Source organism: Dermacentor albipictus, chromosome 9 (genome assembly GCF_038994185.2).
Source record: "Dermacentor albipictus isolate Rhodes 1998 colony chromosome 9, USDA_Dalb.pri_finalv2, whole genome shotgun sequence".
Classification (NCBI taxonomy): Eukaryota; Metazoa; Arthropoda; class Arachnida; order Ixodida; family Ixodidae; genus Dermacentor; species Dermacentor albipictus.
In genome coordinates this window covers 36,220,659-36,235,332 of record NC_091829.1, presented here as the reverse complement: position 1 = coordinate 36,235,332, position 14,674 = coordinate 36,220,659, and the positions used below count along the sequence as shown (strand labels likewise).

The 14,674-nt window shown below is 47.4% G+C and overlaps 2 protein-coding genes across 3 annotated transcripts in view; one reads left to right on the top strand and one right to left on the bottom strand.

Annotated features, from left to right (window-relative positions):
* Nucleotides 1-14,674, bottom strand: part of LOC135906551 (uncharacterized) — a 478,731-nt gene that overhangs the window by 149,947 nt on the left and 314,110 nt on the right. The window lies entirely within an intron of this gene.
* LOC139049494 (uncharacterized) lies at nt 3,721-10,503 on the top strand. The gene has a single exon (XM_070525006.1). The coding sequence runs from the start codon at nt 3,923-3,925 to the stop codon at nt 5,159-5,161; it is 1,239 nt and encodes a 412-aa protein (XP_070381107.1). The 5' UTR covers nt 3,721-3,922; the 3' UTR covers nt 5,162-10,503.

Here is a 14,674-nt window from a genome sequence, read left to right as displayed (position 1 = left end):
CACCGACAGTGTTCCCTCTATCCCGCTTTCCTCATTCTCTTCCCCCTTTCCCTTCCCCCGTGTAGGGTAGCAAACCGGACGCTCGTCTGGTTGACCTCCCTGCCTTTCCTCTCTTTGCTCTCTCTCTCTCTCTCTTGCCACCACGGAAACAAAGACGGTGTCACTCACAAAATCGAGTGTCATGAAAAAACAAGAGGATAAGTCTTGTTGAAGTCTTTAGAAAAGACTGTCTAAGCTATTGACGTTCCATTTATCGCTGCCAATATTGTGACAGAACTTACAAAAGGACGCGATCTTGGAAGAAATCCGGGTTTTTGTGCGATTCAGACTTTAGCATGGCCGCTTTGAGCAAAGTAACAAAAGCTTGCGTGTCGGGCTGCCATCAGGCACGTCGGCTTTATTTCCGGTGGAATCTCTTTTTTTGCCCCTTTCCACCCGACCCCTAGCGTGACGCCTCGGCAGCCCTTGAAGCTTATAGACGGCTTAGGTGGAGGCTTAGCTTGAATTAGTGAGCAGATTTTTAATCGTGCAGAATAGTAAGAGGGCTTAGTGGCGGGTAAGGTCATAGAGCGTGCCCGTATGCACTTTGTTGAGGGGAAAAGGGAGAGCTAAGGCCAGCTTTCTCTTTGGAATCTACTACAGTCAATGTCTTGCGTGCCTTGACTTAACGCTACCTGCGATTTCTCTTTCTTTAACTATACTGCTGTATTCGATTCTTTCTCACGATTTCACCTTAGTCTTTGTAATCTGTCACCTTGTTCCTTTTTTCCTTCATACTTCCCTTCTTCCTGCTGTAATCAATTTATGTTTCTACGCCCTCCTTTCTAAAGAGTAGGTAGGCGTTGTGCCCCTTTCAGTGACAATTGCCTGCCTGTTTCTTCCCTCATTTCCCTAGGTTCTGAGTGCTGTCCAAGGCCCGGGTGGTTCGTTGCGCCATCTGTCGGCAATGTCCCGCGAAGAATGAAAGAGAGAGAGAAAAGATCAAAGTTGTACTTTCTCCCAAAAGGCGAAGCATCGATTGCGATATTGAATTAGCAGACAGCTGTACGAAATGAGGATCGTAGCTTTATCGGCGCTATAAACATCCCGGGTGCCAATGATGTTATCCGGTCCAAATGATTCATGGTTGCCAAAGACGAGGCGACGCACGTCTGCTAAGCTCAGCGTCCATCTTGCATCCACTGCATTATCGAGATGCAACGCCTGTTAACTCCACTGGAGGCGCTCGCCGCGAACGTTATGAGACGCCTGGCAGCTAGAAGGTGCGCTGTTTCTTCTACAGCCAGCAGGAGTTGCTTTGCATGCTGCGTCGCACCAACATGTCGCGACAGTGTATGCGTAGTTACGACACCCTTGGAGGAGCGTAAGCGCGACGCTAAACCTCGCTATCGTTTTCCTTGCTTCGCCCTTCTTGTGCGACTGGAAATTTTCTTTAAAACGACGCTTTTTTTACCCTCTACCTGAGGTTTGGAGGTATATGTAACCCATCTAAGCCCTATAGACAGCACAGGTGCATTGTGCTTTTTGTTTTCTCTTTAGATTATGCAGATTTTTGTTATTCCGTTGCGACTGATAGCGCAATTCTATTTCTTGAACTGGAGTGCTTGAAGAGGCAGGCGTCACTTGCGCGAGAAATAAAAACGCATGATCGAATAATTAGGATTTCAAATCGCCATTTTCCACAACTGTTTCACACGCACTAATTGTAGTCGATGAGTTCGCAAGGGGCATTTATTTGGAAAGAATTCTCAAGATGACAGCAATATCCATTTTCAAAGTATGCAACAGACTTCAGTGCAAAAAACAACGTTTTCTTTAAAAAGGAAGTTGAAGAGTGCATTTTTTGCTTCAAGTTTGGAGGCGCATATCTTGAACCCGGTGCTATCGTCAGAATTGTTTCCGAGTTCGTATGCCTCTAAACTGACCGGCCCCAATTCGTAAATTGCAATGTGCCAGAAGTAATTCATAAAATTTTGTCAATTCGTCCATTACACGTTTTGATACCACGTGGTAGTCATGCCCTCGTCTTCGAAAATCTTGAATTTCGAACTGAAATGAACTGAAGTATATTTCTAGCGTATAGAGAGCAGTAAAACATGTGAACAATGCATATGAATCAATAGGTCGAGGCTAGTTGGGATCCATAACGAAATTTTGCATAAAAAGCAAAGCAAAATACAAGTAGCATGGATGTACGTGCTGAACACAAAACAAGGATAAGCACCTTTGCAGCAGATACTGTAAAGACGGCAGTGCAGAAAATCACAGTTCAAGCCGTACACCTAATAGTGAGTATTCACAAAGGAACGTACCAGAAAAAATCATGCAGTGAGTGGAACATTAAACTGAGGAAAAGAAGTCACGAAAATACGATTGTCATGATGTCTGAACGTTAGCTGTCTACTTCTGTGTGTAGAACGTTCCACTTTGCTACGCCAACCGTCGAAATTCATCGCTTACCGTACGCACTCTACACTCTTGGAAATGTCTTAGTAGGCTGCGTGTGTTAAACTCCACAACTCCATTGAACTGCATAACTTGATTAAACTCGTAGGGCGTGCCGCACAACGAAATGCTCATCTAACCTTCCTTAGAAACACCAATCTCACTGACGCACTTTAATTGTTTTGTATGTTGCGTCTCGGAATGTGTTTTCTGTATGTCGTACGTCTTTGGACGCGCGCTGCGCCTATCATTTCTTATCTCTTGATTGCCTTGCGGAGTACCATGCTATGCTAGGCTATGCTATGCTATGCTATGCTATGCTATGCTATGCTGTGCTGTGCTATGCTATGCTATGCTATGCTATGCTATGCTATGCTATGCTGATTGCCATGCTATACCGGCGTGCCACCTGCCAAAGCGATCCAGGATTCAATATAGACAGCGCGTTCTATCTATCTATCTATCTATCTATCTATCTATCTATCTATCTATCTATCTATCTATCTATCTATCTATCTATCTATCTATCTATCTATCTATCTATCTATCTATCTATCTATCTATCTATCTATCTATATATATATATATATATGTATGTATCTTGATCTCTGCGAATTCCACAATTCGTATCTCTGCAACTGATCGCAAAATTGCACCGGCAAGACGACGCCCGTGCACCGGAAACACGACGAAACCAAGATGTGCTTGTCGATAGAAAAAGACTTCGCGCGCGCCGCCATGTAGCAGCTATACGGTGCGCAAACTGTGCACGCTTGTATTACAGGCCTCACCTACCAAGCGCCGGGCTCAGTGCTTCCTCTTCTTTGCGCCGGCGTGACCTCACATTCTGCCTTATTCAAGAGCGAACCACGCATGCCTTTCTTAAGCGCGAAATCCTCTTTTTTGTCGGAGAGAGCAGTCGGCTAGAGACGGGAAACGGGGCATTGTTATTTAAAGCAGAGTGGGAAGCAGGCCCGCATTGAAGCCGGCGCTGTTCCCGTAAATTAAAAAAAAAAAGAAGGAAAGAGCCCTCGAGAGTCACAGAGAAATTGGACTCAGGATCCCTGGAGTCCTCAGGATACTGAAATAACATTGATTTGTAAGCGTTTGGCCTTATTTTGGTATAGCGTTATATCCCTATGCCCTATGGCCAGCGCACAACAGAGATTAGTTAGTGCTCTATATGGGTCCTAAGGGAGGCTCCATTGGCGATCTACTGATCAACCGGAAGAAGAAGAAGAAGAAGAAGAAGAAGAAGAAGAAGAAGAAGGCGCACGGAACAAGCGGTTCTACCGACGCCCCAGCGTGTTCCACGTCGGGGACGTTCACCTCTCACGCCATGGCGCCTACAGCGTCATGGACTCCCTCGAAGGCCCACGTCTTCGATGTTGTTGTCCCTACGGGGAATGGTCCCGAGACCGTCGTCGACGCGACGGCCTAAATAGTTGGCCTCTCTGAGGTCTACTGCGTTCAGCACATGGGAGGCCTCAACTTCCAAGTCACCGTCAAGAGCATGGCTTCCATGACTCTAATCGTCGATGCTGGCTGCCTCGTCATCGGTGGCGAGCGTTGTCCCATCGTTCCCGTTGGCCCGCAGGTAACCAACGTAACCTGCCTCTTTTTGCCGTCCTTCGTTCCGAACGAAGTCCTCGTCCAGGCACTATCACCATACGGCAAGGTTCTGTCTGTAAGTGCTGGTCTCATGAGCGGACGACGTGGCGTGCTCACGGGCACACGCTTCGTGCGTATGGAAATGAGCCCCGCAACACCTGTCCCCAATTATCTCCGAGTCTCTGGTCATCGTGTAACGTTTGACTACCGCGGCTTGCAACGCGTGTGTCGTCGGTGCGGTTCCAGCGACCACTACCGTGCACAGTGCACCGCAGCGTTCTGTGGCCGTTGTGGCGTCCATGGCCACGAAAGCGACGGGTGTGACCGTCCTTGTCGGCGTTGCGGGGATAGTCACCCTACGGTCGCGTGCCCTGTGCGGCGTTCATGCTCAGACGCTGCTACTGGAGCCTTTCCCCCCTTACCGCCGGCGTCAACTGCGGTTGCGACTGCGCGTGACGCCACAACCAAAGAAATTGCACTGACACCACATGAACTAGCGTCAAGAAATGAAAAAGAAGAGGCATGCAGCTCGAGAAGTCACAGCGCGCCATGTTCGCCGGCCTCCTCTACTGAAAAAGAAGACCGTGACGTGGCGGATCGCAACACGCCATGTTCGCTGGCCTTTCAAGCAGGGGACACGCGTGCTGTAGCCGAAAGCGCCTCCACTTCGGCTGTTACCATCACTCCTCCTGATCCCAGCAAAGTTTTGAACGCGGATACAGCGTCTGACCCTGCGATCGCTGCAGTAGATGTACCCACGAAGTCTGCTGCGGCTTCATCAGCCTCAGTTGCATCTCCTACAGCGGCGCAGCCATTGCATCTGGGTGGGCCCCCGGCTGCCGAGGTTGTCGGTGACGATGAAACCAATCCCGCCGTCCTACCGCTACCGACATCATCCTCATCAGAAAACAGCTTCAGCCTCGGAGTTGATAGCAGCGTTGGACTCTCGCCGAGCCTGGATGAACTCGACATAGAAATGGCGGCCCCACGAGACGTAAAGCGCGCTCATGCGTCAGCCTCTGGCTCGGACGGCGGCCCCGATCGCCGCGCCGAGTTACAGCGGCCCAAAAAACCTCGGCCTTCTTCGAGAGGGTCGAAGAAGTGACGCGTGGACTGCTTAACCCCTGGACTTGTTCCCGGGGCGCCGACTTGAACAACACGACCAGGTCAGTTTGGTGATACATTTAATTAATTATGGCTGACACCCTGAAAATTATTTCATTAAATGCACAAGGGTTCCGAAGTCCTGTAAAACAAGCCGAAATTATTAGCGTGGCCCGCGCAAAACAGTGTGACATATTGTGTTTACAAGAAACAAATTTTTTCACCATTGGACATGTCCTCACTTTCAAACGCACTTTTAACCTAGACTGTTTCTTCTCCTTCGCTACATCACGATCTAGCGGAGTTGGTATTATTATTTTCAACAGAGCTCTCTTGCGAGATCATCATGTCTTTTATGATGGGACTGGGCGAATATTGGCATTTGATTGTGTACTATCTTCATTTAGGTTACGGATTTTGTGCATCTATGGACCCGCGCAGGCCATTAAGTCCAATGATTTTTTCCGTGACCTGGACGTGTATTTCCTTGACGGTCGTCACGTGGTGCTCGTTGGGGATTTTAACTGCGTCTTAGACACGCGAGCAGATGTGCAGGGCCCGGGCTGGGGTCGCCCTGATTGGAACGCACGGGAGTTGCGTCGCCTCGTCCAGCATTTTTCGTTGCTAGATACATACCGTATTTTCCGGTGTATAAGACGCACCCTTGTATAAGACGCACTCGCCATATATGAAGGCTCTCATTGAAAAAGTTGGTATATAAGACGCACCCGTGTATAAGACGCACCCCAATTTACCCACTTAGGCTAGTCAGGGTTAATTAAACACGCTTGATCGACCATCGCGAAATGAACCATGGGTGGACTCATCTGATCGCATAAAAGCTCCGTAGAGCTAAATAAAGTTATCCTACCCACCTACCTACCTATCTGTGAGAAGTTCTTGGTTTATGGTTTATGGGGTTTAACGTCCCAAAGCGACTCAGGCTATGAGAGATGCCGTAGTGAAAAGCCCCGGAAATTTCGACCACCTGAGGTTCTTTAACGGGCACTGACATCGCACAGTACACGGGCCTCAAGAATTTCTCCTTCAAAGAAATTCTAGCCGCCGCGGCCGGGATTGAACCCGCGTCGTTTGGGTCAGCAGTCGAGCACCATAACCACTGAGCCACCGCGGCGACCTGTGAGAAGTTCTTAAGCAACGCTAAGTGATCGCAAAAGGCAACACTCACGCCATACCCGCCCACGTTTTAGCAAAAAAGAAAGAAAAATACGACGAAAGAACTCTCCCATATGTCCATAACAACATTTTATTTTTACTTAAAACCATCGAAGTCTTCATCTTCGGATGCGCTCTCAAAAAGCTCGCCCATTTCTGGAGGCAACGGCAACCTTGAGCCCGTTGTTCAAGAGCCCACTTGAGGAGCTGGTCTTCAAGTTCAGGCCACCACGCCTTCTTCCCGCGGTCAGCCTTCTTTTCGCTCTTCATCGCCTGCAGTTTGGCGGACGACTGTCGCCACGTGCGAATCATCCTCTCGGTGACGTCGAAATGGCGGCCCGCAGCCCGATTTCCGCTTTCGGTAGCATACTCGACCGCAGATAATTTGAACTTTGCGGTGTAGCTCTTGCGCGAATTCGGTGGCATACTGTAGTAAGACCGAGCACGACAGGTGTAGGTAGTGGAAAACACACGCCGAAGTCACCAACACAGACGTAATACGTACACGGTTGCGAAGTTGCAAAGAATGACTAAAAAAGAACGCCGGCTTGGCTTGTCTTGACAATGTCGAGAAGCGCGACTGTCGCCATCTTTGGGAATTTCACATTACTTTTGCTTGCGCCTCCGAAACGACCGCGTGTTTGCGATTCTGGAAGTCGTCATCCCCGCCGTTTCATGATAAAGTTCACCTAAAAAAAGTTGCGCACGGCGGTCCCCGTATTGAAGTATTAACCGTGCTACTACCGCATCATTGGTAGTGATATTTTTTCGGTGAAAAAAGCTTGAGCATGAACCTGAGTAATTTCTGAACCCGCAAAAAAAAACGCAAAATTCGCATATAAGACGCACCCTTGTATAGGACGCACCAGCAAGATTTTTGGAAAAAAACCGCGTCTTATACACCGGAAAATACGGTATCAACTTTTTCATGGTTCTTTCTTTGCCTGGACCTGGCGACGCGGTGCGTCGTCAAGCAAGTTAGACCGTGCCTATGTGCCAAGCAGTTTAGCTCAGTATGTCACCCAGTCTGATGTGATAACGTTACCTTCATCCCCTGTTTATATTTCCGATCACAAACCAGTAATACTTGAAATTCGCTTCCCTGCTTCCTCATCAGTAAAACCCTGGCGTCTGGACATGCGCGTTCTACATGACGCACGCTCACGCTCTTGTTTGTCACGAGTTTTGGGCGCCTCTGTTTCTAGATCTGACCGAGAGTCATGGGATGCGCTTAAGGTGCAGTGGCGTCTACACTGTTCAGTTGAAGGACGTGCACTCAGACGACGTATGTCAGAGGAACTGGCGGATACTGCCACGAAGCTCCGCATCGCCCTTCGGGTCAATCAACTGACTCCGTTGATGCGGTCCTGGCAGCGTGAGCTACGGAGGCGTTTCCAACGCCTCATCGCGGCGTCGTCTTTGTCAGCTACTGCTTGGCGATGCAGACGTAATCCGTGTGCACACCCCGAAGTTCTGGGCTTTTCAAGAAACTCGCTTTTTAGACAGCCGACTGCATTCGGTTCTGCGGCCCCAAGATCACTTCCTGTTACACCACCTCCCACACGTGATTATTCGCTCTTTGTAACGCATTTTGAAAACATGGCGCGTACGACCATGCAAATAGATTCTGGCTCTCAAGGTCTTCATACTTTGCTTAGTGGTCTGCCTCAGGTTCCACCTGAGGTAGCTAACCGTCTTTGTGCACGACCATCAGCCGAGGAAGTGAAGGCAGCATTATCTTCAATGAAGCGTGGCTCGGCCCCAGGGCCGGACGGGTTACCCGTGGAGTTTTATCTAACGTTCTGGGAAGATATTGGTGCCACTTTCGTATCGGTTATCAGCCAATGCTTTGAGAACTTTGATTTCCCGTTCAGTTTTCGGGACGGTCGTATTGTGCTGATACCTAAGCACGATCCGTCATCAGTTCGTCCAGAGGAATGGAGGCCAATCACGCTTCTCAACGTTGACTACAAAACCTTCACAGCTGTTCTCACCCGGCGCTTGAGAAGCCTGATGCCTTCCCTAATAGGACACCATCAGGCATGCTCAGTCCCTGGCAGAGAGATACACAGTCTTTCGTTCGTTACTCGTGACATAATGACATACACGCTGACCAGGTCGGCACGTGGTCTCTTAGTTTCACTGGATCAAGAAAAGGCATTCGATCGCCTTGAACATAACTACATTTTTAATGTACTGACCTCGTTCGGCTCCTCGTCAAATTTTGTTCAACTTATTAGGAATACCTATTCAAATATCCGAAGTACATTGTTCCTTGATGGTCGAGAAAGTGCACCGTTTCCGGTTACTCGTGGCGTTCGACAAGGGTGCCCTCTATCCCCAGTACTTTTTGTGCTCAGTCTTGAACCATTTCTGCGCTCAATAGTGAGAGACCCTTACGTATGCGGTCTCCCACTGCCTGGTAGCGGCGTTGTAAAGGTGACAGCTTTCGCTGATGACATCACATTATATCTCAGGAATGAAGATAGCTTAACCCGTAGCCTTCGAATTTTCACTGAGTACGGAAATATTTCAGGTGCTGCGCTAAATTTTTCAAAATGTCGTTATTTGTTCATTGGTTCACCACAGACACGCCTAAGTCCCCTTTTCCGTCTTCAAAAGAGCAATTCTCTTCGCATTTTAGGCCTTGACTACACCTCTAATGGTATATCAGACTCTGTGTGGCTCTCAATTCTTGAAGATGTAAGGCGAAATATTGAAGATGTTCAAGGTTACGATTTACCCCTATCAGAAAGAAGGTACTTAGCGCAGTCTGTATTTTGCGGCCGAGTGTGGTACGTTTGTCACGTCGTACAGCCACCATTACGGGTTACTAGGTCCTTGCAGTCCCTTCTTGGTGCCTTCTTCTGGTCGGGCCGTACAGAACTAGTCTGTCGCGCGGCACTTGGGCGACCACGCTCTCGCGGTGGGTTCGCCTTCCCATCCGTGTCTGTCCGCTGCCGGCTGCATGCTCTGCGATTTCTGCTCCGTCTGTTACAGCATGATCAGTGCCCAGCGCGTGAACTCGCTTGCTATTTCCTTGGCACGAAAATTCGCTACATGTTACCGGGCGTACACTTAAATCGCGGCCCACAAGTGTTAAACGCGCCTACATTTTACTGTACGACCGTGGCATTTTATCGCCACATACAACAGGTATGTCCTGATGTAGACGTTCTCCAAACCCGTGTAGTAGATACTATGTCAGCCTTACTGCTTCCTCTAGTTCCCCCAGCGCGCCTCGCACGTTCCAATAATGTGTCGTGGGATGCGATAACGGCGTCATTTTTGCCTGGCCACCTACGCGACTTCATGTGGCGTCTAGGGTGGCAAGTGCTTCCAACTCGGGACAGGCTTGAGCGGTGGGGCGTTGTCCCATCTTCGCAGTGTCCCAATTGCCCCCTTCAAGAATCCAATAAACATGTACTGCTGCAATGCGTCGTTGCCAGGATATTTTGGAGGGCCGTGCATACTGGATTTCGTGGCCTTGGAGTCAACCGCTTTATTACGTCTGGTCGCTGCTCACGTGGCCGCTTCGCGCGACTTTTAATTGCTGCGGGGGCCTTCTGTCTATGGCGTAACCGATGCGAGGCAGTTGCCATGGGACGTTGTTACCGCGCTCTATTTCCACTTATGGGGAGGCTCTACTCTGAACTACTGTCGTTTCTGTCGGAGGAGTTGTTCTTCCTTGGAGAAGAAGAGTTCCTTCGACAGTGGTCATGTCGTTTCCTGTCGGTGGCTAATGGACGCGTATGGCTGAATTTTCGTCCAGCCTGGTTCTTGTAGCCAGACCATCAGAAATATTCATTTAATGCACATAGAATGCAGGTGCCCGTGATTTCTGTGTGTGTGTCCTCTCGTATACATGATCATTTTTGTATATACACATCTCGTGCACATCACTTCAAAATTGTGTAAAGTGTTCTATCACATCATCATTGTATATAACCATTGTGCACACTGTATATATTGAAAATCATTTTGTACATGTGGGATTTAGTTTGTGTAACTGTGCCTTTCCGTGGGTATACGTATTTATATGTTGGTGTGTGAGGACTCGGACACTACTCGCGTTGACAACGCGCTCTGTTTCGTGTCTTACATGTTATCGTCCGCGTGGAATTGTGCAGTGATTATGACTCAGTGTTCGTATCGTCTCTTGTCGAAATAAACTTTTTCTAAACACATCTACAAAAATTTCATTTTGATTTTCACATAAGGTCCTTACACTGTATAAATTCGTTTACAGTGTTTACTTAATTCCTTTAAACAATTTATCTAAACAGTTGTAGTTCAACAAAAGGGAGCAGAAAATTCAGCGATATGTGGATATAATTTGTGGATATTTTATTAAGTATTTGATAGATGCGATTCTGCAAAACGTTTCTGCAATTTCCTGAAATATACCTAAAAGGCAATACAACTCTGTTAAATAATATATTTACTTCTTTATTCGAACAAAAAGGTAACCAACAGGTGGTACATATACATAGACATAAAAAACATATAGCAAACAACCCTGTTTTTAACAACGCAAACATTGTTTTTTTATAATACCGACAACTCGGAAAGAATAACACGTCAATAACGTGCACACTTATTGAACAATTGCAGTTGTTTGATTAATGTAAGGGCTGCAAAGTGCTTGAATAATACGTACGGACTCGCATATCTCGAAAGAAATCCATCGTGCGAAGCCAATTTTTGCCACTTTGCCGAAAACACGGATGAAATTACGATCTAAGGAATGTGTTCTTGATGAAATTGAACAGCATCGTAAACAGATTTCCTGCCTGAAACTTCCACCTTCTTTTTCGGTTTTTCTTCAGCAACGCCGCGCCAACAACTTTGGCTCGCTTTCAATAGGAGGGGGCGGTCTGAATTCACCTGGTCTCCTCGGAGCAGTCGCAAGAACCTGAAGACGTGTTCAGCTATTCTGCATTGTCACTACAAGTTTGTGTCGGAAAGCGGTCTCCGCGCATTTCCCTATGCGACATTCCTTCGAGTCTTCTTCTTAACGTCGTTTGCTTGGACTTACAAGTGGCCTTTCCGATTCGGAGCCAATCCTACATTCCACCTGTCTCAGCCATTTCGACTCACACAGGAAAATCTCTAGTACAAGCCTACCCTATATTTTTTTTTTGTCGTACGTCAAGGAAATGGGAGGCTGTTCCCCGCACTCTGCATACCTAAGCATCGTCTCGGTAATTACGTGCACCAATGTTAAACCAGAGAGCTTGGGTGGGAAAAAATGCGCTTGTTTCACACGACGACGGCCGATTTGTCTTAAGAGGCTAAGCAAAATGGCTCTGTGTGCATTCTCGCAAATCCATAGCAGTTTCCGCATCTGTTAGTAGGAGAATTATACGAATTCCATATCAATTTTGCCTACTTTCTGAGCGAGCAATAAGAAAACATGGCTATTAGAATGCACAAAACATTTTATGACTCTCTAAAGAACACCACAGTCGAGAGAAAATTTGTAAGCGTGGCTGTTTGGTAGGTTGGGTTGGTTGGACAATACTGGTGTTACACGACCACTTTCGATCGCGATCGAGCCCGATCCGGATCGAAATTCTAGACCGCGATTGGCTCTCTCGCGCAGCTCGTACAAAGGAACCAATCGCGCCTGCCATGTGACACCTGTATTAGTTGAAAGGGAGGGGGATTTCATCAAAACATCTTCAATAAGAAAACAAGAAGTTCAATAGTGCTACAACTTAGTGTTTTTAGACAAAGAAGCCAGCGCACAGACAGGATAGGAACAGCATGCCTGGAATTGTGCGTGTTTCTTTCCTTTTTCAAATGCGCATTGAGCCAAAAATAATCCAGGGCAGATAAGAGAGATGTCATTATGGAAGAGGAATGATGAATCTTCAACCGTGCCGCTGTAGCTTCCGCACTGTGGCACACACGAACAGTCAAGGGCAACGCTTTCCTATTGCACCAGACTTGCACCCAGACAGCGCGGCCATAAGTGAGCATCGATTCTGAGCCACTTTTTCTATTGTTCAACCCCACCGTGTTCGGTTTAGGAATATTGTGCTGTCTGGGCCGATCTATTCGCATGGTGCAGCCAGCGAATGTGATGCGACAGGTCTAAATCTCTTTTTCTTGCTGAACCTGCTCCATCCTTAGTTCTTTTCTTGGCGAAAAGAAGCGGATTCTGTTGGCGACGTACAAACATACCTCGCAGCCCGCGTCGGGATTTGCCGCGAACGCCCAAGCGCGATGACCTCACCTGAAGGACGTTGTAACCCTCAAACACAACACTGCGAAATCACCGCTACGTTGTCATGGCAACAATTTTACTTCCACCAAGTACGAGGTCAATAGGCGGAGACTGGACGTAATACTTTTCAATTGGCGCCTGCGGTGCCGCTAAGCTTGCAGGTCGCTTATATTGTGGACTAGTGGTATATTTTGTTATCTTCATTAGTTTAGATCAAACGATATCAATCCGCGAGAATCCACTGTAATCAGGCATACACTTTTATTAACGCGCTAGAAATAAGATAAGAAAATCTTCGGTGAGAAAAGTTGACATACGTCAAATCTCTACGTGGTGACATGGCAAAACAAAAAAAGCACGACTGCGGCGTGAGATTTTCTGAGCTGTTGCATCGTTCTTCGTTCGTGCGCTAAATGCTCAGTAAGGCTTTTCAATAAGTGCGACACTTTTTACAGATTACGTTGCTTCAATAGAGCCGTATGAATTTATATGTTTTCGAATGTAATGTCTATATTATCAAAGAGAAGACTAAACAGTTGCCTTTAACGTTTATTACATGAGGTATCGCAAAAGCCAATGCAGTAATCCGGTCAATATGACTGAAAATCTAAAGGAATTCAGCTAGGGAACATTTAAACCGGTATCTGCTTTGTGAAGCTACTGTTTGTTCAAAGCAAAATTGTTTAGGCTAAACAATGTCAAATTGAGTGGTTGCTCGGTTAAAGTAGCACAAAGCACTCACATTCTTTCTCATAACTTTGTTATCGCCCTTAAGCAATATAAAATCAATGGTCGGGTATACTTTAGCCTTGCTTTCCTGTTACTTGCTTTCATGGAAGGGCGTTGATGTAATGGTCTTTTCGAAAACTTGTGGCTTCATTTGACGCAGAATGCCTACGAAGAAACAAAAGATTATGTTTTCCTGCACTTTCGAATAAGAATGATGTTTTAACGAAGGCAGCTTTTTTTTACACCTCGCAAGGCCCTACCAAAACCGTAGTGAAGCTTGCGTCATTGGTGGTGTACATTTCAACCAGCAGGGAAATCAAAGAGAGCTGGAGGACCTGGACCGACCTATACCCTGGTCACACGCAGTACGTCTTCGATCACGATTGAGCCCTGATGGGGATCGAACTTCTGTATTACGATTGGCTCCCTCATTTAGAGCCTGGAGGCCTTGTGCCCCTCCTGGAGGCAGTTGCCAGCTAGCTCTTCTATTCTTCTCTGTGATTGCTTTCATGTCTGTAAAGCCAATAAATAAATAAAATTCCGTAGCTTGCCCAATTAGCCCGTTCTCATCGTAAAGTTCAACTCCAACCAAACTCTACTTCAGTCAAGTGTTCCCGTATGATGCCGATATACAACTGTTGGGGTATGCAAGCCACCATACTAAGTGACAATGCTTATATGACTGCTTTCCAATATTATTTCGTTCATCGTTGAAAGCTGGAATCAGGGTTCACAAAAGGAAGCACAGCACTCGTTTCGCATGTTATCCCCATTCTCCAGGGCGTGTAAGTGGCATAACGATAGGCTTGTGCTTCGTAGAAGCACAGGTGGCACTGGTCACGCTCGCGTGGTAGGTCAGTTGACGTAAATGCACATTGTACCGACCGGATGACGCGTCAATGCCTTCAGTTCTAGGTAGCTTTGATAAAGACACACGCTCAAGCGCTGAGGGCATAATAGGCTTGCGTATGAAGGATCATTGTTCAGTTCGTGTTCTATTTAGCTTCCGCAACTGGCAGCTACACCCGCCGCGGTTGCTCAGTGGCTATGGTGTTAGGCTGCTGAGCACGAGGTCGCGGGATCGAATCCCGGCCACGGCGGCCGCATTTCGATGGGGGCCATATGCGAAAACACCCGTGTACTTAGATTTAGGTGCACGTTAAAGAACCCCAAGTGGTCGAAATTTCCGGAGTCCTCGGCTACGGCTTGCCTCATAATGAGAAAGTGGTTTTGGCACGTAAAACCCCATAATTCAATTCAATTCAACCGGCAGCTAGGGGCGCAAACGTCATCCCATACGTCAACGTTCCATGCTCCATCGCTCGCTCGATGGTTACGCACCGAGATTTGTCGAACTGAAGAGAACCCGCCGCGGCT

What these genes read in the sequence shown, in the direction of transcription:
- LOC139049494 (XM_070525006.1), top strand. Translation starts at nt 3,923, where the DNA reads ATGGGAGGCCTCAACTTCCAAGTCACCGTCAAGAGCATGGCTTCCATG.